The sequence below is a fragment of the Passer domesticus genome, chromosome 2 (genome assembly GCF_036417665.1).
Source record: "Passer domesticus isolate bPasDom1 chromosome 2, bPasDom1.hap1, whole genome shotgun sequence".
Taxonomy (NCBI): Eukaryota; Metazoa; Chordata; class Aves; order Passeriformes; family Passeridae; genus Passer; species Passer domesticus.
In genome coordinates, this window is record NC_087475.1 from 5,647,950 (window position 1) to 5,672,982 (window position 25,033).

The following is a 25,033-nucleotide window of genomic DNA, read 5'->3' on the forward strand; positions in this document are numbered from 1 at the left end:
CCTTTTGAGAGCAACTCCCCCAAACTGGGTTTCAATGGCACTTCAGTCTGCTCCCAGAGCCCACTTTTGACATTTGCTTTAAGTTCTTTGGTAGCCAAGGCAAATGGCTCTGCTGACCTTCATTATCAGTCCCCAGAACACAATGGCCTGACAGCAACACTAGGAGCAAACCTTGCCCTCCCCTGCAGCCCTTGATGAGGAGCTCTCAGGATGCATATCCAGGGATGAAGCCATGGCCCCTCTCACTGTTCTGTGACTGAGTTTGCTTCTTGTTTGAATTCCCTTCACTGTCCCCTCACGTGGGACCATGCAGGAGGCACCCAGTGCCACCAACTCCCCCAGAGGTGAGGAAGGTGCTCCCCAAAGCCCAGCTGCCCCCACAGGGGGGACCATCCACCACCAGCCCAGCCCCTCATCCCCTCTGCTCACCACTGCCTCAGCTTTCCCTTCCACCCCTCCTGCTGACACCTTTCACCTCCTGGGGCTCTGTGTCCCTCCCTCCTTGTCACACCTCTCCTGTTGGAACCCTGGATGCTGAGAATTCCAGACTTTCTGTGCTGCCAGGCACTGACCTGAGAACACTGCATTGACCAGAGGCCCTGGAGAAGCTTCCAAAATGGAATGACAGAAGTGGGATTGTGGGTGTGCAGTTTGGATAGAAGTGTGTGATATCACAGGGTGGGAAACTCAGAGTTTAAGGGGTTAGAATACAGGAATAGATAGAAAGCAGGATGGAGGGTTTAGGGTGGAGGCTGCTCCTTCTTCTTCACCTGCTTCTCCTTCTTCACCTTCTTCTCCCTGGGTTTGGGTGGTTTTGTGTAATTGCATAAAAAAGTCCCAAAAGTGCAGGCACGGGTGGTTGGTTATTGGGTTAAAAGTAAAAATAATTTAGGTGTCATTTCTTAATTGGACAGTTTATCCTTAAAAGGCCTTGGAGAGAGAGAGACAGGGCTCCATTTTTAGTTTGTTGGAGTGAAGTGCTGCAGAACTCAGGGTTTGTGAGACTGTGACAGAGAAAAGAACTAATAAACATTTGAGTCAGAACAAGAAATACCATCTCACACATTTAATCCCGAGCCTGGCAAAAAGAAGTTAAGACTCCACACTCTCCTGCTGCCTTCTTGGAGGCAAACAGCCCCAGGGGTGAGGAGGAATGGCTCTGGGGGTGCCTGCAGCCCTGGGTGGGCAGAGAGGGGCAGGAGGGTGCAGCAGTGCCCTGGCTTGCCCCCAGCCCTGCTGCTCTCGAGGCAGAAATGGGCTCTGGAGGGATCAGGGTAACTCAGCAGTGCACCAGGGGCAGTGCACAGGCACCTGCAGCTGGCAGACACACCAAAGCTCCTCCTGCTCAACTCTGGGCAGGAACAACCACCCCCTTCCCATGCTGACCTTCCCACATTCCCTGCCCAGCCCTGGGAAGCTCCATGTGAGCACACATGGCTGTCAAACACAATTTCTTTTGTCACCTCCTCTTTAGTGATACTGGGGGTGGCATTTGGCAGACAAATAGAATACATCACAATTTTCTCCTAGGCATTTTGAGAAACTCTTGGCTGCACTGGGCCAGAGGCTGCCTTGGCCAGGTGGTTTGGGCTGGGGGCACACCTGGGCCTGCTGGAGGAGGGGGGACAGCCGAGCTGCTCTGCTACTTCTTGTCGTTCCTGCTGACAAAGGTGAGGAGATCCATGGCTGTGACCACACCAAACACCGTCTGCTTCGTGGAGGAGCTGCCATTCCCACTGACTGGAAGCACAGAAAATTCCAGCTTAGTGGCAAAACAGTAAAAAAGAGCACCACCAGCCCCCTCAGCACCTTCCAGCTGTGCAGAGGCTGCTGTGCATTTATTAAAAGAAAGCCCCAACAGGGACAGTGTCTGCCTGAGCTCTGCCTCCCCAGAAATGATGATGGATTCTCAGCCAGGTTACTGTGATCACACCAGTGAGGTTTTTGCTGCAAATAACCCACCTTTCCCAGAGCAGGAAACTTAATTTCCCAGTTGTTTTTAGCCAACCTCTGTTCCAGTCCTGCTCCTATCACCACAGAACTTTTCAGAGCAAACTAATGAGACTCTCTAAAAGCAGCAGTCAGGCACTTTTCTACTCTGTTCTCATAACATCCTACACCACCATTAATGAAACAGCACTTCAATAATTGTTTTAACTGTCTGATAAATGTTTTCTTAAATAAAAATAAAACTAGCCACCAGAGCCCAAACACAAGATAAAATGCAAGCTCCAAAGGTGTGGGAAGAAGGTAATAAATAAGGGGGTAACTGTGACAGCATTAAAACAGCAGCTCTGGAAAAGCAAGTGGGTGTTGTTTGAAAATGAGAGCAAGAGCTGCTGCAGACAGCTGGCTGATATTTTTTGATGGGTGCCATTTAATTTGCTGATACCATTTAATTTATATCAAAATGTGATACAAAAGCGATATTCCTTATTTTATGAAAACATAGCTGAGAAAGGAAACTCTGCCTGGCATTAATTTTGGTGACTGAATTGGAAACATGCATCAAAGGCAGTTTTGAGTGTCAGATTTTTGTTTGCAGCCTGTTGTGGGAACATGGATGGACCTGCAAGTTTCAGAGCTGATGGGGCTCTGGGGGAGCAGGCCCTGGAGAGGGAAAGTTTGGGATGTTTGGGTTTTGGAGGCCCCAAGCTGAGCAGACAGCCCCTTGCTGGAGTCACCACTGCTCACCTGAGGGATGCTGTGCATGCTCAGTCTGTAATCCCATCAAATCAGCATAATTACACCCTTCAGCTCTAATTCACAAGGCCTAAACATGGCTCTTCTGACTGCTTTTCGTGCTGCTCACTTTTCCCAGCCAAGGTCAAACCTGCACTCCTTTTGGTGTAATTGTACTGGAAAGGTGTGCCAGGTCAGATGTGCTGAGCAGCACCTGCCACCACGCCTTTTTTGGGTCAGAGGAGGCACAAGGGGTGTCAGCAATCCTCATGCTGCTGTGGTGCTGCTGCAGGTGACTCTGCTGGGCTGGCTTGTACACCAAGGGGAAGGTGGCTGTGCAGTGGATTGATAATAAAACCAATAAAACCTGCTTTCATGGTGCTCCCAGACTGGCACAGCATCCCTACAGGCAGCCATGGTCCAGGGAAGGCTCACACAGAGCTGCCCCAGACTACAACCAGTGCCCCTGATGACCTGTGCCACAGGGCTTGCTCGTGGCCCACCCCAGTTTTTCTCAGCTTTCTCATCTTAGGTGCCTGAATTCCACCCAGGCTTTACCTGATGTGGCCAAATGCTCCTTCCAACCTTGCCCCTGGGCTACAGAGATCCTTAATTTCCCCCTTGCCAGCTTTGCCCCTCTCTCCTCACCTCTGTGGGTGAGGAGTGGGCAGTCCCAGGGCTGTGCAGAGCAGAATCCCTCGTGGGGCAGAGGCTCAGGGGCTGCACAGGTGCAGCAGCTGCACTGGCACCTGCCACAGTCAGCTGAGAATTTCCCTGTCCCCTCTCAAACACTTGTGCCAAGCCCCTGGGGAGTTCCTGCAGATACCTACAGTGCCTCTGCTCGTGCACAACGATGGCAAAGTGGTCGTTCTCCAGGATGCAGGAAAGCTTCCCAAGGCTGTCCTCCAGGCTGATCTAAACAGGACAAAATGTAACTTTTAACGTTTTACTTCACCTGGCAGTGGCTGAGCCCTGATTTTGGAGGGTTTGCCTCCTGATTGCCCAGCTGGATGAAATCCCCAGTCAGTGCTTGGCTCCTGGTGTGAAAAGCTCCCATATCTGAGCCCTGCTGGCTCTGCAGGGCTTGCACAGGTACTTGTCCTTACTCTCATCTCCAAGATGTCACCATGGTCCTCCCCACTCCTCTCTGCCCTCTCACCAACCTCTTCTCCCAGCTCCTCTCACACCCCAGGGTGCTGCTGGTGCACCTCTCCTGTGTCCCTGTGCCCAGACAGGCTGACACAGCCCAGCCCCACTGGTACCTTGGAGAACTGGTCGTAGGTGACCTTGGTGACAGGGTCTGAGGACTCCACGTTTCCATCCAGCACGGAGCTCAGGGTGTTGCTGAGGGTCACCATTCCCAAAATCAGCCTGTAAGGGAATAGGAGTTTTCCAGAAGGTCAGACCTGAGGTAGAACACACATTTTATGTAGGGGCTGAGCTGCTCTGGCTGAAGTCAGTGACTAAATTGTTGCTGCAGTCAGTGGGAGGCACCAGTTTCTCCTCTCTTAAGCAGCACAAGGAGGTCTTTGTCCTCACCAAGCTGTTGGTTTCACAGCAGTTAAAAACTGCTGTTGCAGTCCAGGACTTAGCAGCTGGGAGAAGGAAAGCCCATGGGCTCTCCAGCTGCTTATTTGTGAGGGTTTCCCCCCAGCTCTCACTCCCCCAGGCTCCCCTTGCCTGTGCATTGATCCAGCATCTTCTGGTTTGGTGGGCACTGGATTGGGCTTTAACAGGATCTTTTACAAGAGTTCTATTGATGAATCTTCACTAGGAGGCAGATGATCTTTTAAAAATTATGCATCAGAGTCCAACACAAGAGCCCCAGCTCTGAAAGAGTAAATGGGACTTTGGCTTCACCGTGACTGATTTTTCTGTACGAATGCCTGTCTGTGCAGTGAGCAGAAATAGTTACCCTGACTCAGCAACAACAGGAGCTTGGTCATATCCCTTCTCCTGGAGGATCTCAATTGCCTTTTGACAGCTGACTTCTGGGAGGAGGATGAGAGGGGCCGAGAGATTCAGTTTCTGCACCTTGATGTTCCACCACCTGTTGGAAGACAAATGGCAGCGCCGAGCTGTGGCTGCTGCACAGCTGTGGCCTTCAGCAGGGGGCAAGGCCAGAAGAGATGAGGGATTTCTTTCTGCCTGAAAAGCCAGCCCCACTCCTACAGCCAAAGCAGAAATGCCACCACGGCCAGGTCTTGTTGAAGCCAAGCTTTCATGCAGCTCCAGAGGCAGGGATGAGACCAGCAGCTGGCAAGGTGCTGAGCTGTCCTGAATCCAAGGAAGCTATGGAGGGCTTCACTTCAAGCTCATAAATGGGTGACCTACCAGTTTTACTCCTTTGCTCTGTATCCTTGGTCCTCACAAGGCAGCATTTGCAGCTCCTGCAGGAGAGAGCCTCGCAGAGATGCTCGTGTGACTTATGAGGGGCAAGCTGAGCTTGTTTGGGGGGGAACACGAGCAGCTCCCAAACATCTCAGCCCTGAGTCCTTGCAGAAAAGGCAGGGCAATGCTGGAGCCTGGAAGGGCCAAGAGCAACTCTAACCAGACACAAGAGGCCTTGGAAACGTGTTAAGTTTTTAGGAAATATTTTACAATAATTTTTGGTAAAGGAGAAGCCGACATCAGTAATACCTGCTGTCTTTAGGGTGAGACCAAGAGCTTTTCTAAACAACTGGCATTTGCCCAGCCACACATCAACTGGCATCAGCAGTTTGCCTATGACTCCCTGAGGGGACTCTTTCCTCACGGTGTCCAAGGGACAGCAGAGTTGGCCAACTTTTCTGGCCAGCAGCTCTGGAAGGTGAAAATTTCCTGTTTTATGCCTGAAAAGAGCTGCAGAGCCATTTGAAAGGGGGCTTGCTACAACAGGGACCCACCTCCCCAGCAGCCTGATGGTCCTTTGGACATCAGATGTGGAGTGGAGAGAGGTTTTCAGAGGGTTTAGGTGGCCTGGGCTGCCACGAGGGAGTGGATCAGCTACTTTGGGACAGAAATGGCTCCTTTATAGACTTTGATTGGAGAGCTGAGAGATAACAACTCAAAAGAGAGGAGCTGACATTACAGCCTCCCCAGAGGGGTCTGGACTTTACTGTGTTTTTCCTAAACACTAAAAGGGAGCGTTTTCCTTTGAAGATGATGATTTCCAGACTCAGAAAGCTGATTCCCTTAGCACAGTTTATCCCAGCAGAAGTTGTCTTACCAAGGCTTGTGCTCCTGGGCGTCATTTAGGAACCCATTTTTTATCATCCATGTATCATTTACAAATTTGGACCTAGAAATCACCAACAAAGAGCAAGTCTGTGAGGCTCCCAGAAGAAGTCATGCTTTGTTTCATGCACCAGACCACAGCACTGCCCCCGGGGCTCTCATGATTTTTGCAGCTGGCTGCTCTCAGCCCCTTTTAAGGTCAACAGGAGCATCGGGTGCTCAGGAACTCTTCGAAGCACGCCAGCTATTTGCCTTCCTAACTTTAGGCATGCACGCTCAGAAAGCACAGCTTGGCTGAGTCCTGCTCCGTGCAGTGAGTCATGGATGAGAGGAAATAAACCCCAAGTGTCCCAACACCCATCCCCTGGTGACTGCCACGCTGATGGGCTGTTCCTCCCCGCTGTTTATTTTGCTTTTTCCCTGTGATCTGCCCGAGGGAGACTCCCAGCTCTGGGCTCACTCCTTGTGCCTTGCTATCAGATTTATTGAGGTGGCTCTCCAGAACCCCAAGCACCTGGGTCATCTCCTGTCACAGGAGGCTGTGGGAACTCCCACCCTGGTGCTGGGAAGGGGGGCAGGAAGCAGGACACTCACATGTAGTTGCGGACGGAGTCGGGCAGGATGACAACGCAGCGCTGGCCTTCCTGCAAGTCCTTGGCAGCTCTCACAGCCACAGACATGGCACTGCCCGAGCTGCCCCCTGCGTGGGCACCAGGGAGAGGGAGACAAGGGTCAGACTGCCCTGCAGTGGGAAGTACAGGCTGCCCCAGATAAGGGTGCAGAGGTGGCACCTCGTGGGAGGGACACTGGGATGGGAGGACAATCATCCCAAAGCCTTGTAGGCTTTAGGGCCAGGCAGAGGTGGGGACTGATGGGATGTGTTCGTGTGGTGGCTCTTGGGCTTTGGAGGCAGCATGAAAGTCACCTCAAGGACTTCATGAACCATTTCTTGTGGGCAGACCAAGGCCTGAGAGGTCCCATGCAGGGACATTCAGAACACGCTGCCCACACCACACCCTCCCTTCCCACCAGCAGAACACCACGCCAGTTCTAGAGCTTCTGGCTGACATACTTGGCAGCCAAAGACTGGCTTTAAATGCACTGTAAAGACTGAAAAAAACCTCATAAACATTTCATTCATGCTTGGAATACCAGGCCAACATGATGGGAAGGCTTGAATGCTCCCCGTGTCTGTGTGCACGCATGTGGTTTGCTGCACGTAGGGCAAGCAGGTCCCTGCTTTACAGAGGCAATTCTTCCACCACCAGTCTGAGTACTGGAAGTCAAACACATTCCACTATCTGTGTGCCAATTACACACTGCATTCAAGGCAGCACGTATTTTACAGCAGGTTAATTATCCCTGGGTCACATTTTTCAAACAAGCGAGGAACGGCCCTGAAAAATGCAGTTCAGGGAACACGAAGCTGTTCACAAATTATGGCTGAGTTCAAACAAGTGGTTTCTGTTGAAACACAGTGACTGCTAGGTTAAATCAACACTTAAGTGTTTCATTACATATAGATAGCCTGATCTTTTGCAAAACTCCCTGGATATGAGTGCTCAGGGCTTTTATCAGCTGTAGCTGCGAGCCTACGTAGTGTCTGCTCCTGGATGCAAACCTGTGTCTGTTTGCTTGGTGTCAGGCAATGCTGAAAACAAGGCTGATGCTCTGTGGAGGCTCTTAGGGTCCAGGCAGGGTCTGTGTGAGGGCACCTGTTCATTTTGGGAAGCCAGTGGGATCACTTACAGCTTGTTGGCACGGGGAGAAATACTCGGTAAGAACATCTCACACTTTCTTTGCTTTCAGACCTTCCTGGTCCAAAGCTGGCACCTCTGGTGTGGCAGTGACACCGAGCACGGCCTCGCAGAGCTGTTGGCAGAGCCCACCTGTCCTGCCCCGAGCCCCACTAATCCTCCCTTCAGCCTGTGTAACTCTACACTGCCTGAAGATCCAGTTCCACTGCAAGAGCGCTCCAGCAAGGAGAGAATTATTACTTCTATAATTACTGTGGCTGATGAGTCAGAGCCCAGACCAGACGCAGGGACACACCTCTGGAGCCTGCAGTGACCTCTGCCCAGCCCGAGGCTCAGCCTTTCAGCCCTGCTCAGCCAGCAGACACAAAATGCAGAGGGCACCTATTCTGGAGAGTTTTGGCCCCAAAAGGATGAGGTTCAGAAGGTTTGTTAAGGGAACAAACTGCTGTGGCTGCTCTGTGCTTACCACACAACAGCCCCTCCTCTCTGATCAGCCTGCGGGACATGAGGAACGAGTCTCTGTCGTTGCTTTTGTACCACTGATCCACCACCTGGAAGGGAAGCAAGGAGGATGAGTCTTGGCAATGTCATTCAGGCCCTGACCCTCTGAGGCACACCAAGATCTGGCAGCTCTGAGCTGCCTTCCACACTTGTTGAAAGCATTTGTCAGAGCATCCATGGTCTGGAGTTCTTGCTTGCAGACACCCACACCTTTCCAGCCAGCACCCTTTCCTTGGAGAGTTAGGGATGCCTGACAGGTCCAGAGTTAGGATGTGGAGGAATATTTATGATGTCCCAGGCCAGGGTACATTAATGGCTGAGATTTTGCCAAAATGAGATCCAGCTACAAGAATCAGTCTGGATTGTTAAGGTGACAGCTCTGCAGCCAGGTGCTGGCAGCAGGGATGTAGTTAACACCTGGAAGCAGAAAGAGTCTGGGATGTGAGGGACCTTTCTAGAATGAGACCAGGGCAACAAAGGCAGCCTGTGTTAGGGATTTAAAGCTGTGTGGCAGCTGATACACTGAGAAGGAACTTGACATGAAGAGCTGCAAGGTTCATGATCTGCTGTCTTACTTGGATCTTGTCATCCAGGCTGTGCATGGTGCAGGATTTCTGCTCTCTGTGTGTGCTCCCTGAGGCAGAGGAGGCTCAGGAAAGAGCAGTGTGATGAGGAGCAGCCTCAGCACAGACATCTGTGTGATCAGAGCCAAAGGGGCACATCTGAACCGTGGTGAGGCTGAGCAGAGGACACTCACACCGTGTTAAATGCCTGCTTTTCTCCACTGTCTGCCTTCTCCTTGTGTCGTAGTTTGACATGGGAGGAATTTAGGGAAGTCAGGCAAAAGCTTTTTGTGTAACTGAGTTTGTTGAGCCACTGAGAAGCTGGACACTCTTCTGTGAAAGACACATGTCTTTTTCCTCTTGGAAAAGTGGAAAAGTTTCCATAACCTTAACAGGAGGGACTTCTCTTCCTAAGTGAACTGAAGAAAGACTATTTTAAGGGTAGTAAACTGACTGCCAATTTTAGGTTTTGTTTCTTTACATTATCCGTGAGAAAGAAAAGGTTGTGGGGGAAGAAGAAGCGTTCTGAAGGGTTTGTTTTGATTCTTACTACTTTTTTTTTTCTCTTAATTACTTTTAATACAATTTTCTTTTTACCCTTTTAAAGTTTTGAGCCTTCTTTTCCTTTCTCCTAATCCTATCTCACAGCAGGAAGTGAATGCATTAGTGATTGACCAGCACCAAAACCTGACACTCTTTGGTGCATTAGCCAGGAAATTTTAAAGTTGAGGAAATCTTAAATTAACAAACCAAAACCACTACAGTCAGTTATAATCAGAGTTACTCAGAAAGTAACTGAGTGTCCCAATCCCCCCACAACAGCTTGCTCTGCACTGGGAGGATACATCAGGCCCACCACACCTCTGGCCTTGGGAGCAGGCTGGATGTTGTAGCACACTAAATAATTCATTTAGTTGTTGTTCTGCACTGGGTGATTGGAAATTTGCACTGAGTAGCCCTGACAGCTGGATGCCAAGGCAGAGAGCAGGCAGAGGCCCCTCCTCACAGGGTTACTCACGGATCTGTCGAGGACAGTGGGGATGAAGTCGTGCCCAATGCCCTCCACCTCGATGGTTGTGGTGTTGCTCGTGTTCATCTCACTGGGCAGAGCGACGATGGAGCCCTCGGGGTCCACGCCAATGATCTTGGAGGGAAAGGCATTTTGTCAAACCAAAATGGGAATTCAGAAACAGCCAAGCACAAAACTCAAGGGAAAAGTTATCCACACCCTCAGCAGCAGTGTTTCCTCCCCCTGATATTCATTAATAGTCCTAATCACTGGCAGCATGGAGAGCTTCCAGGATAAAAGGGTGCTGTTTTTCACTGTCTTCTTAAATAGATCCTAGGTAGTCTTCAGCTGTTGCAGAAGTGACTGGTGGCTTAAAATGTTATCACTCTCAAGGTGTTTGTCATCACCCCCTTGGCAGAGCCTGCTCCTTCCTGAGGACAGTGCCAGAGCTCCTTAATCTGCTCTAGGTGCAGCCAGCCAGTGAGCTCTAACCTGTGGAGACTCGTGGATACAGACATCCTTTCTGGATCTGGCTGATGGTGACACCTCCCTGGTTATTCACAGCCTTGTGTCTGGGCTGAGGTGCCTCCTCAGCAGGATGGTGACACTGCGCACAGACAGCTGCACACTGCCAGGGAGGCAGCCTCACGTCCCAGACCTCAAATGATGGGTCCACACCCCTCTGTGGATCAGGGATCACTCACACACTGACCAGAGCAGTGTGTGCACCCCTCCAGCCTGCCTTGAAGCACGAGCTCTGCAGGATGAGCATTGTGAGTGATGCTAACCCTAAAGCACAGAGGGTTTTGCAGTGGCAGAGGAGAAGCATTTGCTGCCTGTGCCTCCCCAGAGTGCCCTGCACAGGGCAAGGCACCAGGCAGGGGGAGATTTTAGTGGGGCTGTGGAAACTTTGGTCTCTAAGGCACTTGGATGGGTCTAGATCAGCCTAAACATTACCAAATTTCTTCCCACAGAAGCCACATTGCTGTGAACAAACAAGTGCAGACACCACCTACTTCCTCAGGTGAGCCATGGGGTTAGGCAGGAAATGACATGCAGGGACAGGACAAGGGGAAATGGCTTTGAGCTGAAGGAGGGTAGATCTATACTGGATAGTAGGAAGAAATCCCTTATTTTAAGGGTGGTGAGGCCCTGGCACAGGTTGCCCAGAGAAGTTGTGGGTGCCCCATCCCTGGAATTGTTCAAGGCCAGCTCTAAGCAACCTGGTCTGGTGGAAGGTGTCCCTGCTGATGGCAGGAGGGTGGAGTGGGATGACCCCTAATGTCCTTTCCAGCCCAAACCACTCTGTGATTCCACGAAAACCCCAGCAGTCCTGCCTCCAGCCTTACCTTGCACTCCGGGCACTTCTCCTTCAGCTTCCTGGCAACACCAGTGATGGTTCCTCCTGTGCCAGACCCAATCACCACCATGTGCACCTTGCCTGCAGATCAGGGGGCAGAGAGGTTTGCAAGGGCTCAGCACAGCCCCCAGCATGATCTCCCCTTCATTCAGGGCCCTGTGCAGAGCCTGTGTCCAGCAGAACCCCTGGGAGCAAAGGCAGAGGCCGTGCTGGTGGCCAAAGCCTGGTCCTGGAGGAGCTCAGATGAGCTTGCAGGACCTGAGCACAGCTGGTCCTGCCTCACTGCAGGGAGCTGAAGGTGACCTCCAGATCTCCCACTGCATCTCTCCATGATTTCTGCATCTTTGGTTTCTACTGAGCTGAGGGAACAGCATGAAGCTGTGTCAGGGCAGGTTTAGGTTGGGTTTTAGGGAAAGGTTCTTGCCTAGAGGGTGGCTGGGCACTGAACAGGCTCCCCAGGGCAGTGGTCACAGCACCAGCCTGGCAGAGCTCAAGGAGTGTTTGGACAATGCTCTCAGGCACATGGTGTGACTTTTTAGTTGTCCTGCACAGGACCACAAGTTGGACTTTGATAATCCTTGTGGGTCCTCTCCAGCTCAGGATATTCTGTGATTCTGTGGCTTAAGAAGGAGGGAATATCTCAGCACATCCATCCCTTTCAAAGCACAGCATATCAAGGCAAGTCACACACGTGAGCATCACCAAGAGGCACAACCTTTCAGCCTGTGTTGGCATCCACAGTGGAGGGAGGGCTGAGCTCTGCCCTGGCACTGCCTCTGTCAGATGCTGCCCCACTGGCCTCACTGAAATTGTACAGATTTAGGACTGGAAGGAGCAGAATTGGAGTTTGGCCTTCAAACCTGATGCTGCAGCTGCACTGGGAAAGGGGGACCTGCAACCCACAGCTGGCAGCCAGCTGGAGCACACCCTGACACTGCAGAGGAGGCAAGGCTGGGACTCTCTTGCTGCCATTGATACCTGACTCTTTACTGCTCTGATAACTGCTCTCCAGTTAAAACCCTCAAGTCCTGGTCACGCTTCACAGTGCTCCCAGAACTGGCAATAAATCTCACTTCTATCTGCACCAACATGGGCTGGGACAGCCCTTTATCCTCCCCCAGCCCTCACTTCCAGTGGCACCCATTTGTGAGGTTTTGATTTGAAAATGAGAGTGCTGGGTCAGATGCAGCCTTGCCATGCCCTGGTGGATTTATATTCCCCTCCAAGGCCTCGTGGGACCTCTTGTGTTCCCGGCTGGCAGGTCATTGTGGCCACAAAGAGACTTGTTCTTTCTCCTTTAGGTACAACCTGAGTTTCCTAAGCCTCTGGTCTCCCCCGCCAGGCTTTTGCAATGGGAGGGGAGAGCTGGGAAGCCCTGCAGGCTGAGGTGGATCTGGAGTGGATTAGGAGAAGTTGCTACACCCTGTGTGTCAGTGTTATTAAGATAATACTGCCTGCCCCTCCAGAGGCCCTTTGGGCTGTTTCTAGACATCCAGGTCAATAAATGATGTAAATGAAGCCTCTCAGAGAGGGTTACAGCCCCCTGCACGTCGAGGCAGCAGCACAGACAGTACCTTCACACTGCTCCAGGATCTCCTCGGCCGTGGTGTCGTAATGAGCCAGGGGGTTGCTGGGGTTTCGGTACTGTTTATTCCAGCAGAGAACAGCAGCAGTTACCGTGTGAACAGCAGGGCAAATACCACACCAGACACAGCTCCTGACACAGCTGTGCCCAGAGCATGCACTGCCCCCTCCTCTCCCTGCCGAGGGGGACACTGCCACCCCACCAGGACAGGCCACGGGTGTCCCTTTGGCACAGATTTCCAAGCCCACTTGGGGTTTTTCTGCACTGGAGGTTAAATGTGCCCACAAACACTCCCTCTCCAGCAGTTGGTGTCCCTTAGGTGTGGGGATGGTTCAGAGGCTGGGGACTGTGGGCTGGAGAAGCTGTCCTGATCATCAGTCAGCTCTCATGCACAGAGGGATTTTGCAGCACTGATATTTGTGCACCCCACGTTCACACCCATGGACCAAAAATGAGCTGAAAAGCTCATCCAGTCTTTGAGGTGCTTTTTTCTTAGAAGGAAGGAGCTTGCCTGACTTTCCTGCACTCCAGGGGCTCCTCACTCAGGTCTCAGACCAAGTGTTCTCCTGTCCAAGACCCAGCACTGCAGGAACCTCAGGCATGAGCCACCAGGGTTTGCCCTTTACAGCATGAGGTTTATTTTTGAGGCAGAACAGAGGCTGCTAGCTAGGCTTAAAAAGTGGGGTTTTTTTCAGGTCAAAGTTAAATCTGAAGCAATTTGAGTAGTCTTTGAATTGTGCAAGAAAACCCAGCCTCACCCACAGCCAGGCTTTGGCAGAAGTGTTGCAGGTTTGGAAGTGTCCCTTATTTTGTTTCTGTCCCCCTGTGCTTTGCAGAGTGATTAAGTTTCAAATGCCATAAAACACTGACGAAATCTGCCTCTGGTGCCAGCTCAAACAGAGCCCCCAAACACAGGCACACTTGGAGAACACCCAATAAACTCTCTTGGAAAAGGGAGCCAGTGGAGGGACGGCCTTTACCTGGTCCAGGATGTGAGCATTTGGGATTTCACTCTTCAGCTTCCAGGCCACACGGATGTTGGACTCGGGGGCATCAAAGCGAGTGCACGGCGTCCTCACGATCTCAGCACCCAGTGCCTTCAGGATATCGACCTTTGGGAGGGACAAGAGGAGCTGCAGCACAGCTGATCCCACACAGGGATGGTAACCCGAACCTGTGGGCTCAGGGCAGTGCCAGATGCCAGAGCAGCTTTGCATGTGGGAGACATTTATCCTGTGGAGATACAATGTCCAGCTCTGGGCTCTGCTATCTCTGACGTGCTCCAGCAGCCCAGGGCTCCTGCCTGAAGCTGGCACATGGATTGGAGCCTGGCCTCTTGCCCTGTCCCACTTGGAGGGCAGGCTGGGGACAGGGTGGAGGGAGGTGACAGTGTGCTGCTCCTTGGTGCCAGAGGGAAAGGGCAGAGGGAGCTGGACAGGGAACAGTGTCTCAGTGCTGGGACTGGAACCCCAGCATGCAAAGGGGTGACCAAAAGCTGGTTTTGCCCTAAGAAACTTCTCTCACCAAAATCAGGGAAGGAGCAATCAGCCCTAGGGTGTCTCCTCTGGGAGATGGGGCTGTCAGTGGGACAGGGGAGTGTTGGGACACCTGGAGATGAAGCCCATGGCAGCTGGAGGTGGCATCTGGCCCAGACTGAGCTTGGGTGAGATTTAGGTTGAATTGAGGGTGACACTTTGGAGAAGGGCTCATTCTTGAGCCAGCTCAGGGTGCGTGTCTGGCTTCACCGGCATAGCTCAGCTGGCTGTGAGGCTCTTGGCTCACCAGTGAGGGATTTCTGCCATCTCCAGGACAGTGTGTTCACCTGACCATCAGCTCTTGTGCAAGTGACTTGAGACACCACCCTGAGAAACAGCTCAGGCAACTCTAAGTGTCCCCAGGTGAAAGCAAACCATAAATGCACAGTGAGGCCAAGTGACCTGTCAGATGTCAGGGGGAAGTGAGCAGGACCTGGCCCCTGCCTGCCTCTCCTGCTGTGCTCCACGTGCAGCAGATCCTGCTCTGTTTCTCTGCACCCACACACTGTGTTTGGCTGTCCCAGCTGCACTTCTGACACCAGACAGCCACCAGGCCATCACAGGCTGCCTTTTTCCCCTCAAGAGGCAACTTTCTGAACAGCAGATTTGACAGTGGGTGTGCAAGGCTCGTTGGCTTTTGAAGTGCTCCAGGGAGGGAGAAGCAGAGAGAGAGACAGAGGAAGGAGACGTTCCCCAGCTGTGGGGTGAAACCATACAGAGCTCTGACCTTCTCCATGCTCATTTTCTCTGGCAGGACGATGATGCAGCGGTAACCCTTCAATGCAGCCACCAGTGCCAGCCCAATCCCTGCGTGGGGGGAGCAGAGGGAATTGGTTGGCACCAGAATTTGGCAGGAGCGACGGACGCGCGCCGCTGCCCGTGCTCCTCTCTGGATGGAACCAAGGAGTGGCCACTGACCAGCCAAGGGTGAGGGCATCCCCACGAGCCTCCTGGGACATGCAGGGAGTGTGGGAGGATGGGCTGATGGGCAAGGAGAGCTGCAGCATGGCTCCTGCTCCCAGGGGTGGCACTGAGAGAATGGCAGGGCTGGGGAGAGCTTTTCTCCCCTCACTGAGGCTCAGCCTCCTTCCTGTGGTTTTGGAAACACAGGAGAGAGGTGATTGTGCTTCAGGAGTGCCTTCCTCTCCCCTTCAGTTGTGGGGGGACAGACACACAGGACGCAGCATGTGGCTCCATGGCTGGCAGGCCAAGGGCACCTCTGCTCCAGTTTCAGCAGGGTGATGGATGGAGGCAGCTGCTCCCTGCTAGAGCAGGAAGGTGAGGCAGCAGGAAGGAGCAGCGTGTCCCTGCCAGGGGCTGCAGGGAGCCTGGTGCCATTCCAGCTGGCCCAGGCAGGCAGGGAGCCAGTGTGACCCAGGTGGGACACAGCTCTGGGGGAGCACAGATCCCCTTGGCTCCGTGGCTGGGGGTAGCTGGGGTGACACGGTGTGGTGGGGTGACAAGTGACGGCAACAAGGGCAAAAATCATAGGAATTCCCTTCCAACCCATCAGGGGAATGGTCTCTGGGAAGCTCTGAGAATTCAAAAGCTTCCCAGCCTGAAAACACGGAGGGTTGCCCCAGCCCCTGATGCTGTCTGCCCTGCCACAAGGAGACCTTCCAGGCACACCTGTGCAGGTGTGGGACCCTCACAGAACCCTCAGGAATTTCAGCAAGGAGGCACCTCAGCATCCCTGGAAGCCCATGGCCAGCAGGAGGGGAGCTGAGGGGAGGATGGAGCCAGAGCCCACCTCGTAACTCCAAATGCAAATCCCTGCTCCTCAGAAATCCCACCCTGCCCAGTTCCCAGGCAGAGGGAGCATCCCTGCCCTTCCCACCTGTGTTTCCTGAAGTGGGTTCAATCAGGGTGTCTCCTGGTTTGATAATCCCAGCCCTCTCAGCATCCTCCACCATCCTGAGGCTGATGCGGTCTTTCACGCTGCCCCCCGCGTTGAAGTACTCACACTTGGCCACTGGAAAGGGAAACAAAGGGGAGACTCCATCAGGCACCTGCTCCTTTCTCCCCCAGGCCTCACTGCAGTGTTAGAACACCTCTCCCTCCTCTGCAGGACTGCCTTTGCTCAGGGGAATGCATCCACCATCTGCTTTTCTGGGATTATCCATCAGAGTCCTTCTTCCACCCTGGATGGGTTTGAAGTCAACCTGGACAGCCCAGGATGGGTTAAAAATCAGCTGGACATGGTCATTGCAGGGTGGGAGGTCCCACACTGGCACAGCACTCCTTGAGGACTCTTCTGTGGGCCAGGGATAGCAGCAAGGTCTCACTGTCTATCCTGGGGCACTGAGGTTTTTAATAGATATCTAAAAAGCTCCCTTTTTGTAGGGATGATCTGTAGTCCTGACTGAGGTGCCATAAAAAAAAATCCCAAACAATAGAAAGAACATTTTCAGGTGTCAGGCCAAATGACAGTTTCTTTCACTGAGCTAGCAACAAGCCAAGTAACTTTCCAAAGCACATCTCACTGGGGCCTCCACACCACAGCATTCTTCTTACCAAGCCTTTGATGAACATCTGCAACTGAACTGGTGCCACTGAGCTCTGTTTTATGGACAACAGGGAGAAATGGGGATTTCCAGGGGTCTTTCCCTTCACCCTGGCAGAGACAGCGACCTGAGGCTGAGAAATCAGCCCTGTACCCGAGCAGCCTGAACAGGAAAGGAAATCTCGTGCTCATCGTTACATTTTATAATGCAAAGTGCCACAACTCCAGCTGCACAAGGGTCCCTGGGGGCACAGAAAACACCAGGCACTCCCACCCAGCTGTAGCTGCTTCCTTTTATTCCTGTGTTTCCTGGGAAGGGGCTCTGTGCTGACACAGACAGGACCGTGGAGCTGCTCTGCCTGTTCTGATCTCCTTCCCCTCCTGTGCCAGGGGAGGGAGACACCATCCCAGAAAATGGGATCTGCCCGGCTTTCCCAGCACCTAAAGTGCCAGCCAGACATCCTGCAAGGGACAGGCTGCTCCAGGCACTGCACATCTGTCCTCCCACCTCCAGCAGCTCCCTCCCTGCTCTCCTGCGTCCCTCAGCTCTCATTGTGGGCAGGGTGAGGCAGTGCAGTGTGGAGGTTGCGGGGCTGGTGGCCCAAGGATCCCAGATCCTGGGAAGGGATCAGGTGGGAAAGCCCAGAGTGCTCCCTGTGTCCATGTCCTCGGTGGGGTCTGGCTGCCCTGAGGGTCCCCAGGTGCCACACAGCACTGCAGGGCTCTGCTGTGCCATTGCAGTGAGGATGGGTGCTCAGCAAGTCTCTCCTTACCCAGCTGTGTGACACCCGTGGCACTTTCTGCCTCTCAGAATCTGCCTTTCTGCCCAGTTTGGATCAAATGAATTATTAGGGTTAGGAGTTACAGGAAAGGAGACTGAAGAGTCCACATGCACAGATCTGAGTTTATCACCCTTGTGATTGTAGGGGGCCAGCCTAGATACAAACTGACATGACACAGCACCAGCTAACATCTCCTTAGGGAGAGGACTAAGATCCATCCCCAGATTTTGGCCAGCTCTGCTCTGAGCTCATGCTGCTGTTACCTGGCAGGAGAGATGCCTCACCACCATTGCCCCCCTGCTCATTGCTGCTTGAAACCTCCTGTTTGGCCCAAGAAATGACTGCCTAATAAGCAGGAGAGCCCAACATGAGCCACACCTGCCCCTCCCCATCTCTGTTCCTCTCTGAAGCCCCCCTCCAGCACCACCCCTCACCCTCACCTCGTGGCATGCAAAACCCTGGTGGGAAGGGGACACTCACAGAGCTCACACTTGAGCCCATAGGACTTCCCAATCTTGTTGATTTGGACCATTGGGGTGCAGCCAATTTTCTTGAGGATATTGGGCAAGATCTTCTTTTCTTCTCTCCTGAAATAATGCAGGAAAAAATAAAGTCAAATAAAAGCTATTGTTGTGCAACATGAATCAAGAGAAAATCTAAATGAGGTTTCAGCAACTTTATCAAGGCCACCAAAAGACACCCCAACTCCAAGAGAAAAAGACTTAGTGGCACCAGGAGTTATTTACAGTTCTCCATCATGAGTTATTAGGTCTTTTACATAAAAAGTAAGCTAATTAATTTTCAGGGTTGTTCTGAAATGCCTTGTCGCTATAGGACATGAAATAACATGGTGCAAACATGCAGCTCTCCCAAGGTAAAAAGAGTACTTTTAAGTTCTGGCTCCAACATTTATAGGTTTCCAAAAGTGACAGGGGATTGGAGGGCGACAGTGCCACCTCTCCAGTGACACTGGACAAACCAACAGTCTATCAAATTTCTCTTTTTCCATAAAAGAATGAAAAATAATAAGTTATTTACATAAAGTGTGTGAGAAAGACATTCTTTTGTTACAAGAATGTAAACATCAGAAGGCTTAGAAAAACTTAAAAAATCAGGTTGACAATGTCTTGCTCTGCAAAACCCTAAGTCAGATCTATAATGAGTGAGAAGATGCTGGCAAGCCTTAGGATTTTATGCTGTGGGTGAGAAAAGCAGAGCACAGCACGAGGCTCCTCATCTTTTCCCCATCCTGCCCAGCCCCTCTTTGCTCCCCTCATTTCCAGCTGCCTCTGGGCCAAGTGTTGCTGGCCAGGACTGCCAAACTTGCAAGGATGGCTGCAAGCCATGAGAGAAGCCCAAACCTCAGAGGGTTCTGGGGGATGTTTTGCAAGTTGAACCCAGCTGTGTGACCAGTGAAATCCAGCTGCCCAGACTGGCCAGTTGCTCTCAGACTCCAGCAGAAGCCAAAACCCACAGCAACAGCAACAGAAACAGACCTGTTTGCCCAAGATACCTTGCCAGGAGCTCACACCCTGGAGCTCTCTCACAGGCTGACGAGGGCTGTGTTTGTTTGGGCCACCTCCTGGTCACAAGCCAAGGACATCTCCTTGCCATGGGGTTCCCTCAGTGCTCAGCCCTCACCTCCCACCATCCCTGGAGCCCTGACCTGGAGCTGTGCTGTCCCTGTCACGGCCAGGCAGTGGCTGTGTGCTGGCAGGAAGCCCCAGTGGCACAGGGGTGATTCAGGGAGCTCACACCCCTCCCTCCAGGTTCTGCAAGTGTGATATAAACTCCTCCTGCCCTGCAGGAGTGCAGGGCTTCAGGGAAGGTCTGTGCTACCAAGAGGTTCCAGCCTCCCTGCATCCCTAGCCCAGAGATGATGGGATGTGCTGTTACCTCTCCCTCTGAGGGAAGTGTTTGCAGAGACACCTCAGGCTCCTTTGAGTGCTGCCAAATGTGAGGCAATGCCACAATAAAAGAGCTTCCCCCACAGCTGCAGCCATTGCCCATCTGCTCCAAAAGCCACTGAAATGCTCAGGGATTTCAGTGGGGCTCCTTCAGGTAAGGTTTAACTGGAGCCTGGCTCTCTGGAGAGTGACCTGAGTTACTGCATTGCATATCTGGATTGCATCCTGCAGGTGCTGATGTCAGTTCAGGACAGCAGAGACAAGGATGGTTTTCCCCTAAGATTCCAGCTTTTAGTCATGGCTTGCTATTCCTTGAGATGTCCAGGGGAAAACCAGTCCTGGCAAAGCAAAGGATTCCTGCTGAGGTTATGTTGGGTCAGAACCAGCTTGAGGGATGTCAGAACTGGTCTACCTCTGTATCTCTCAAAAAAAATTTAAATATTTAATATTTTTAATTAAAATAACATCCTGTCTCCTCCCTCTGCTTCTACCCCCAAAACTCAACCAGATTTTACCTGGGAATCTCAGAAAGTCCAGAGATTTTTGCTCCATTGGCTGCCATCTGTGTCTTACCCAGAGCAGGGAAACCAAACCACCTCTCCCTCCATGCACTGCTGCAGAGGTGTGACCTGTCCCAGTGCATTTTTTTCCCTGTTACACAGTGGGTTATGTTTCAGCTCCTGTCCCAGCAGTGCTGTGTGGGCCCCCACAGCCAGACTCCATTCCCAGAGCAGAGTTTGATGCCCAGGGCTGGGGAATGTCTCTCCATCTCCTGTCTGGGGGTGGGATGGGCCCAGCCACTGGCACCACCATGGCACCCTGATGCTAAATAGTTTTAAAAAAAATTATTCTGCTCAGAATGATAATTGAGAGGAAAAAAATATCATTTTGCCTGAAAAGAGCTGATTCTCTCCTCAGGCACCAGCTGCAGGGGCTGCACTGAGAGATGCACAGCTTGCTGGATCAGCTCCAGGGCTCTGCATTCCATTTTTCCCTCCTGCATGGACCAGACTCAGAGGCTGCCCTGTGCTGCCCACATGCTGGTGGCTGTGCCCTGGCCTTGTCCTGCCTGGCACGTGGTCAGGCATGACCATGCAGAGCAGTGCTGCACCTCCCACAGCTCCAGTTCCTGGAGCTGGATTCCTGCTTTACTCCACTGGCTGGAGCTGGGTCCCTGTTTCACATCTCTGCACTGCAGGGACGTGTCTGCAGTTCCTGTGACATTTATGGGACAGCCTTATCTTTAGTAGCTTGTCTGTGTCTGCTTTGCAGGGTCATTAAAGCACCTCTTGTCAGGACTAGTCTGGGCCGTCACGTCACCCTGGGAGGGAACCTGCTGCTGTGAGGGCAAGAGCAGCTCACAGCAAGCACTTTTCTCTGCTCTGGGGCCATCTGCTACTGATACAAAAGCCCAGGCCCTGGTAATACATTTTTGTGAAGGCCCCTCAGCCATCTAAAATAAGATGCCCCAAACAAGGAGATGCTCTGGAAAACACAAAGCTGTGACCCGAGCCAGCCACATCCTTCTGCAAAATAAAAGGGAGTGGAAAATTCTTCTGGGAGAGGAGCTACTAAGCTGCTTTTGCCATATGGAAAATAAACCATCATTAACACAACAGCTGGCTTCTGGCCATGACCATCCTGGTGTAACAACAACCTCCAGGAAAAGGTGCTGAGCTGCACCCTGAAGAAAGCAGCACAGAGGAATTACTTACAAGGGAACACAGGAGTGTGGAGACTTGCTGGCAGGCGTTGTGGCTGTCCATGTGCACTTACTGGGCAAGTTGGGAAGGGTCCAGGTGCTGTCCTGGCTGCCTGCAGCCCTGCCATTCACCAGGGGACACTTCTTACTCAGCTCCTGTGGGGTGGAAATAGAGGTCATATAGACAGCTGGGAGAAAAAAAGCTGCAGAAGGGGAAAAAATGGCATTTGGGTGGCCAGGCTGCTTGGAACATCCTGCTGGCATTGCAACCACATGGATCTAGGTGGGTAAGGAGGTTGTAGGGATGAAAGGATGTTTTAGTGAGATGAGTGTCAGTCCCTTCTCCCAGGGAGCAAGTGGTGTGACTAAAAGAAATGGACTCAAGTTGCCCCAGGGGAGATTATACTTTAGGAAAATAAATAGATTATACATGAAGAAAAAAATTTCATTAAAGGGTTGTAAAAGCATTTGAATGGAATTCCCAGTGAAGTGGTGTAGTCACCATCCCTGGAAGTGTTCAAAACTCCTGTGGAGATGCCACTTGAGGACACAGACTCATGGAGAACGTGGTGGTGTGGGTTCACAGCCTTTTCCAACCTTTGCAATTGCATGGTTCCATGATTCCATGACCAAATTGCTCTTTTAAAGTGGTGTGCTATTCCCCATACATCATCTGGGCATCCTCTCCAGTACATCTTCCCCATCTCAAAACCATTGCCTCCACTAGGAAATTTTATGCTCCTAATTTAATTATTTGGTCGAGAACAGCTTTTTTCACCCTGGCAGTGAAGAACCTGCAGGTAAGTCCATCCAGCAATAATTGCAGAATGCTTTTATGGTTATGGTGGGACTTAGAGGTCACCTCTGCTTTGGTTCCAATTGTATTAAAATTGAGAAAAAAGAACCAACAAAAATAAAACAGCAAAGGTGCTCAGGGTACTGAGCAACTCCCACAGTAAAGCAGCTTAAAGAGAGGAGGATTCATTAGGCTGGAAATGAGACAAGAGGCTGGTGCTGAGAGCAGGCTCTACATCCTGGGGGAGTTGGAGAAACTGCATCAAATAATGAGCAATAAATAATAAGGCAGAATGGAATTATCAGGAACAACTATAGAGGCAGAGCAGATAAAAAATTGAATGAGAAGAGGGTTAAACAAGTTAGGAAAGGTTGAGTTCAGCAGCAGATATTAAGCACACAAGCTCTGATGGCATCAGTGCTCTGCTGGAAGGCAATTTTCTGTGCTGCTCTCTCTGTATTGCTGGTGCATATTCAGACAAAAGGAGGAGTCTGGGCTTCAAGTTTCTTTTCAGCATCTGCTACTGAATAATAGCAGAAACAAATAAACCCAGAAAAGGGTTACATGCAGATTTGGTGTGACCTCTCTGCTCTGATCCTCTCTGCAATCCATCCACCACCTGGGTGTGCTGAAGAAAATAACCACATGGAGAAAAACCACATGAGTTTTGGTATCTGTAAGTTCCTTTTTTGGCTTGTTCATGGAATGAATTTACCTTGATTCATCCATTAGTGAATAAAGGGACCTTGAAACTCCACAGGGTCATGGATGGACACTTGTGTCTCACTTAGAATGATGATGGAAGCTGCTTAGTCTGCCCTGCCTCCCTACACCTCCGTGGTGGTGCATTTTGCAATTAGAGCAAATCTAACCCTTTCCTTACCTTTGCTGCAGCAGAAATGGCCAAAGACATGATGCTGGACATTCCTTCTGCATTTAACTTCAGACTGAGAACAGAGACATCATTTTGCCATCTGGCAGAACCAAACCAAAGAAGAAATGTCTCATTGCCAAGCACAGAGAACTGCCTGCAGCAGGGCCAGATGTGGAAATCCAGTGGCCATGGGAAATCCAGTTTGGTTGGGGAGCTTCTTTTCCCCCCAGGCCATAAAGCCACAGCCCTGTCCCCCCCCAGCCCCTGGGCTCCCAGTGGCCAGCACACTGTTGTGGCTAAGTCCTGATGATCTGAATTCTTTGTGGCTCGACATATGAGCCCATGGGCAGCCTTAATTACCATTTCTGCCATCCTCCTCCTGCTTGCCTGCTCCGTTCACCCTCCTGGTGGGAGTTTCTCTGCAGCAGCCTGGCAGCACAGCCCGAGGTCCACGCTGTGATTCCCTGGTGGCTCCCACGCTGGATGGGGCTGGGGTTTGGTCCCTGAGGGCTGGGCTGTCCCTGGAACACAGAAACACACCACACTGAAACTCCAGCAACACCAGAGGGGTGGAACAGCCCGTGCTGTGTGGCTGAACCTCCTCCTTATCCAGAGCATCTCTGGAGATGGAAGTTAACAACCTTCTGCTGCAACCTGGCTCCACAGCTAAAGCAGACAGAGAACTCTGGTCCAGCCCCACACCAGCCCCTCAGAAACCTTTTCTTCTCCAGACACAGCACCCCCAGCCTCAGAAAGCAGCAGGAAACCATGAGGGTGCAGGGCAGTCCCCCCAAAATGCCTTGGCTCCTGCAGCCAGCAAAAGCTTCCCCAGCAAACTTTGCCTCCCAGTGCTCTTCCCCACCACTGCTGCTCAATGGCAGGGATTAAAGGGGAAAAATGGTTCATTTCCTTGCAAGCCAGGATTTGTGTTGGCCTTGAGTATATCTCCCAAGCAAATCTGTATTTACCTATCTAATTAGCTGGGAAGGAGCAAAAGTCACCTGTGGGTAAAGAAGAGATAATCCACAGTGTAGCAGAAATGTCAGCACGCTTTCACAACTGAGCTCAGCAGTTACCACACAAAATGCTGCCTGTTAGAATTCCAGATATTGGGAATTTTAGATGTTTTTGTGTTGAAAGACAGACTCTCAAGAGAACACAGCGTTTAACCTGAAGCCATAGAGAAAACTTCCAAAATTGAATAATAGCATTAAGATTATGAGTGTGTAGTTTGAATAAAATGTGTAATATCACATAGTAGAAATCTTGGTATTTAAAGTTTTAGAATATAGAGTTTATAGAATATAGTTTATAGAATATAGTTTTAGAATATAAAGTTTTATAATATATATAGAAGATTTTCTTTAGAGATAGAAATTTTAGAGCAGTATCTAATCTTTCTTCTTCACCTTCTTCATAAGTTTAAGTAGTATTTTGTAATTAGACAAAAAAGTCCACATTGCAAGACATAAGTAATTAGTTATTAGATTAAAAATAAAAATAATTTGTGTCATTTCTTAATTAAATAGTTTTTCTTTAAAAGACCTTGTAGAGATAGATACAGAACCCTTTTGTAACTTATTGGTGAAATACTGTAGAACTCACAGATTATAAGACTATAATGTAAATAAAAAATAGTAAACATCTAAGTCCAAACATAAAATACCATCTCAAGCACTTCCAATCCCAACCCTAGCCCAAAAAAAAAAAAAATCAACAGCTGCCAAAATAGATTTTATGAGTATATTGTTTTTCCTCCCTTTTCCTGGTGATGCCCATCTCTGCCATAATTGTGGTGGGGTGGAAAGGGACAAGGCAGGAGGGTGAAATTATTGGGGCTGCAAGGCCTGACCACACAAGCCCACTCTCCCCTCCATCCCTGGATCAGGAGGGCTTCATGGAAGAAAGAGCATTACTGGCTCCCACCTCCTAAAATAAGGTTTCATTCTCCTCACTGTGTTCAGTTTCTCTGACATCTGATGCAAAAACAAGTCAAGAATGGGGTTTTCATTTGTTCTCTCACCCAAAGTGAATGCAGACACATTTTCTAGACACCCAGGGAAGAAAGAAGCCAGGGCTGGCCTTTGACTAATCAACATCTCCACTCTGCTGGAGAATGCCTCGTGTGTCTCCTCAAGGGCTGGGTAATTCCTGGTGCTGCAGGAATGGCATGAATGTCCTCCTTCCATTACAAAATGCTCTCAAATCACTGCATTTCTGTGCTCAGAGTCTGGAATCATATTTACATTAATAATAATTTA

At 51.0% G+C, this 25,033-nt stretch overlaps 1 protein-coding gene and 1 long non-coding RNA gene across 3 annotated transcripts; one reads left to right on the forward strand and one right to left on the reverse strand.

Moving 5' to 3' along the window:
• Positions 1 to 449: 449 nt before the first annotated feature.
• LOC135292721 (cystathionine beta-synthase-like) lies at positions 450 to 23,272 on the reverse strand. 2 transcript variants are annotated; one of them, XM_064406830.1, is made up of 16 exons: positions 23,133 to 23,272; positions 21,116 to 21,258; positions 17,974 to 18,080; positions 16,046 to 16,180; positions 14,936 to 15,015; positions 13,654 to 13,785; positions 12,663 to 12,732; positions 11,078 to 11,169; positions 9,738 to 9,863; positions 8,122 to 8,206; positions 6,493 to 6,598; positions 5,891 to 5,962; positions 4,598 to 4,732; positions 3,945 to 4,053; positions 3,513 to 3,597; positions 450 to 1,740 (listed from the first exon to the last, which is right to left on the reverse strand). In XM_064406830.1, exons 1-16 carry the CDS (start codon positions 23,142 to 23,144, stop codon positions 1,643 to 1,645), a joined length of 1,587 nt encoding a protein of 528 aa, XP_064262900.1. In that variant the 5' UTR covers positions 23,145 to 23,272; the 3' UTR covers positions 450 to 1,642. The 2 variants fall into 2 exon arrangements, with proteins under 2 accessions (XP_064262900.1, XP_064262894.1); XM_064406824.1 differs by lacking the exon at positions 23,133 to 23,272 and having other exon boundaries at positions 21,116 to 21,813.
• LOC135292741 (uncharacterized) lies at positions 12,888 to 24,027 on the forward strand. Its single transcript, XR_010354911.1, has 3 exons — positions 12,888 to 13,836; positions 14,963 to 15,135; positions 22,796 to 24,027. It is a non-coding gene; the product is annotated as an uncharacterized LOC135292741 (long non-coding RNA).
• The last annotated feature ends 1,006 nt before the right edge of the window (positions 24,028 to 25,033 follow it).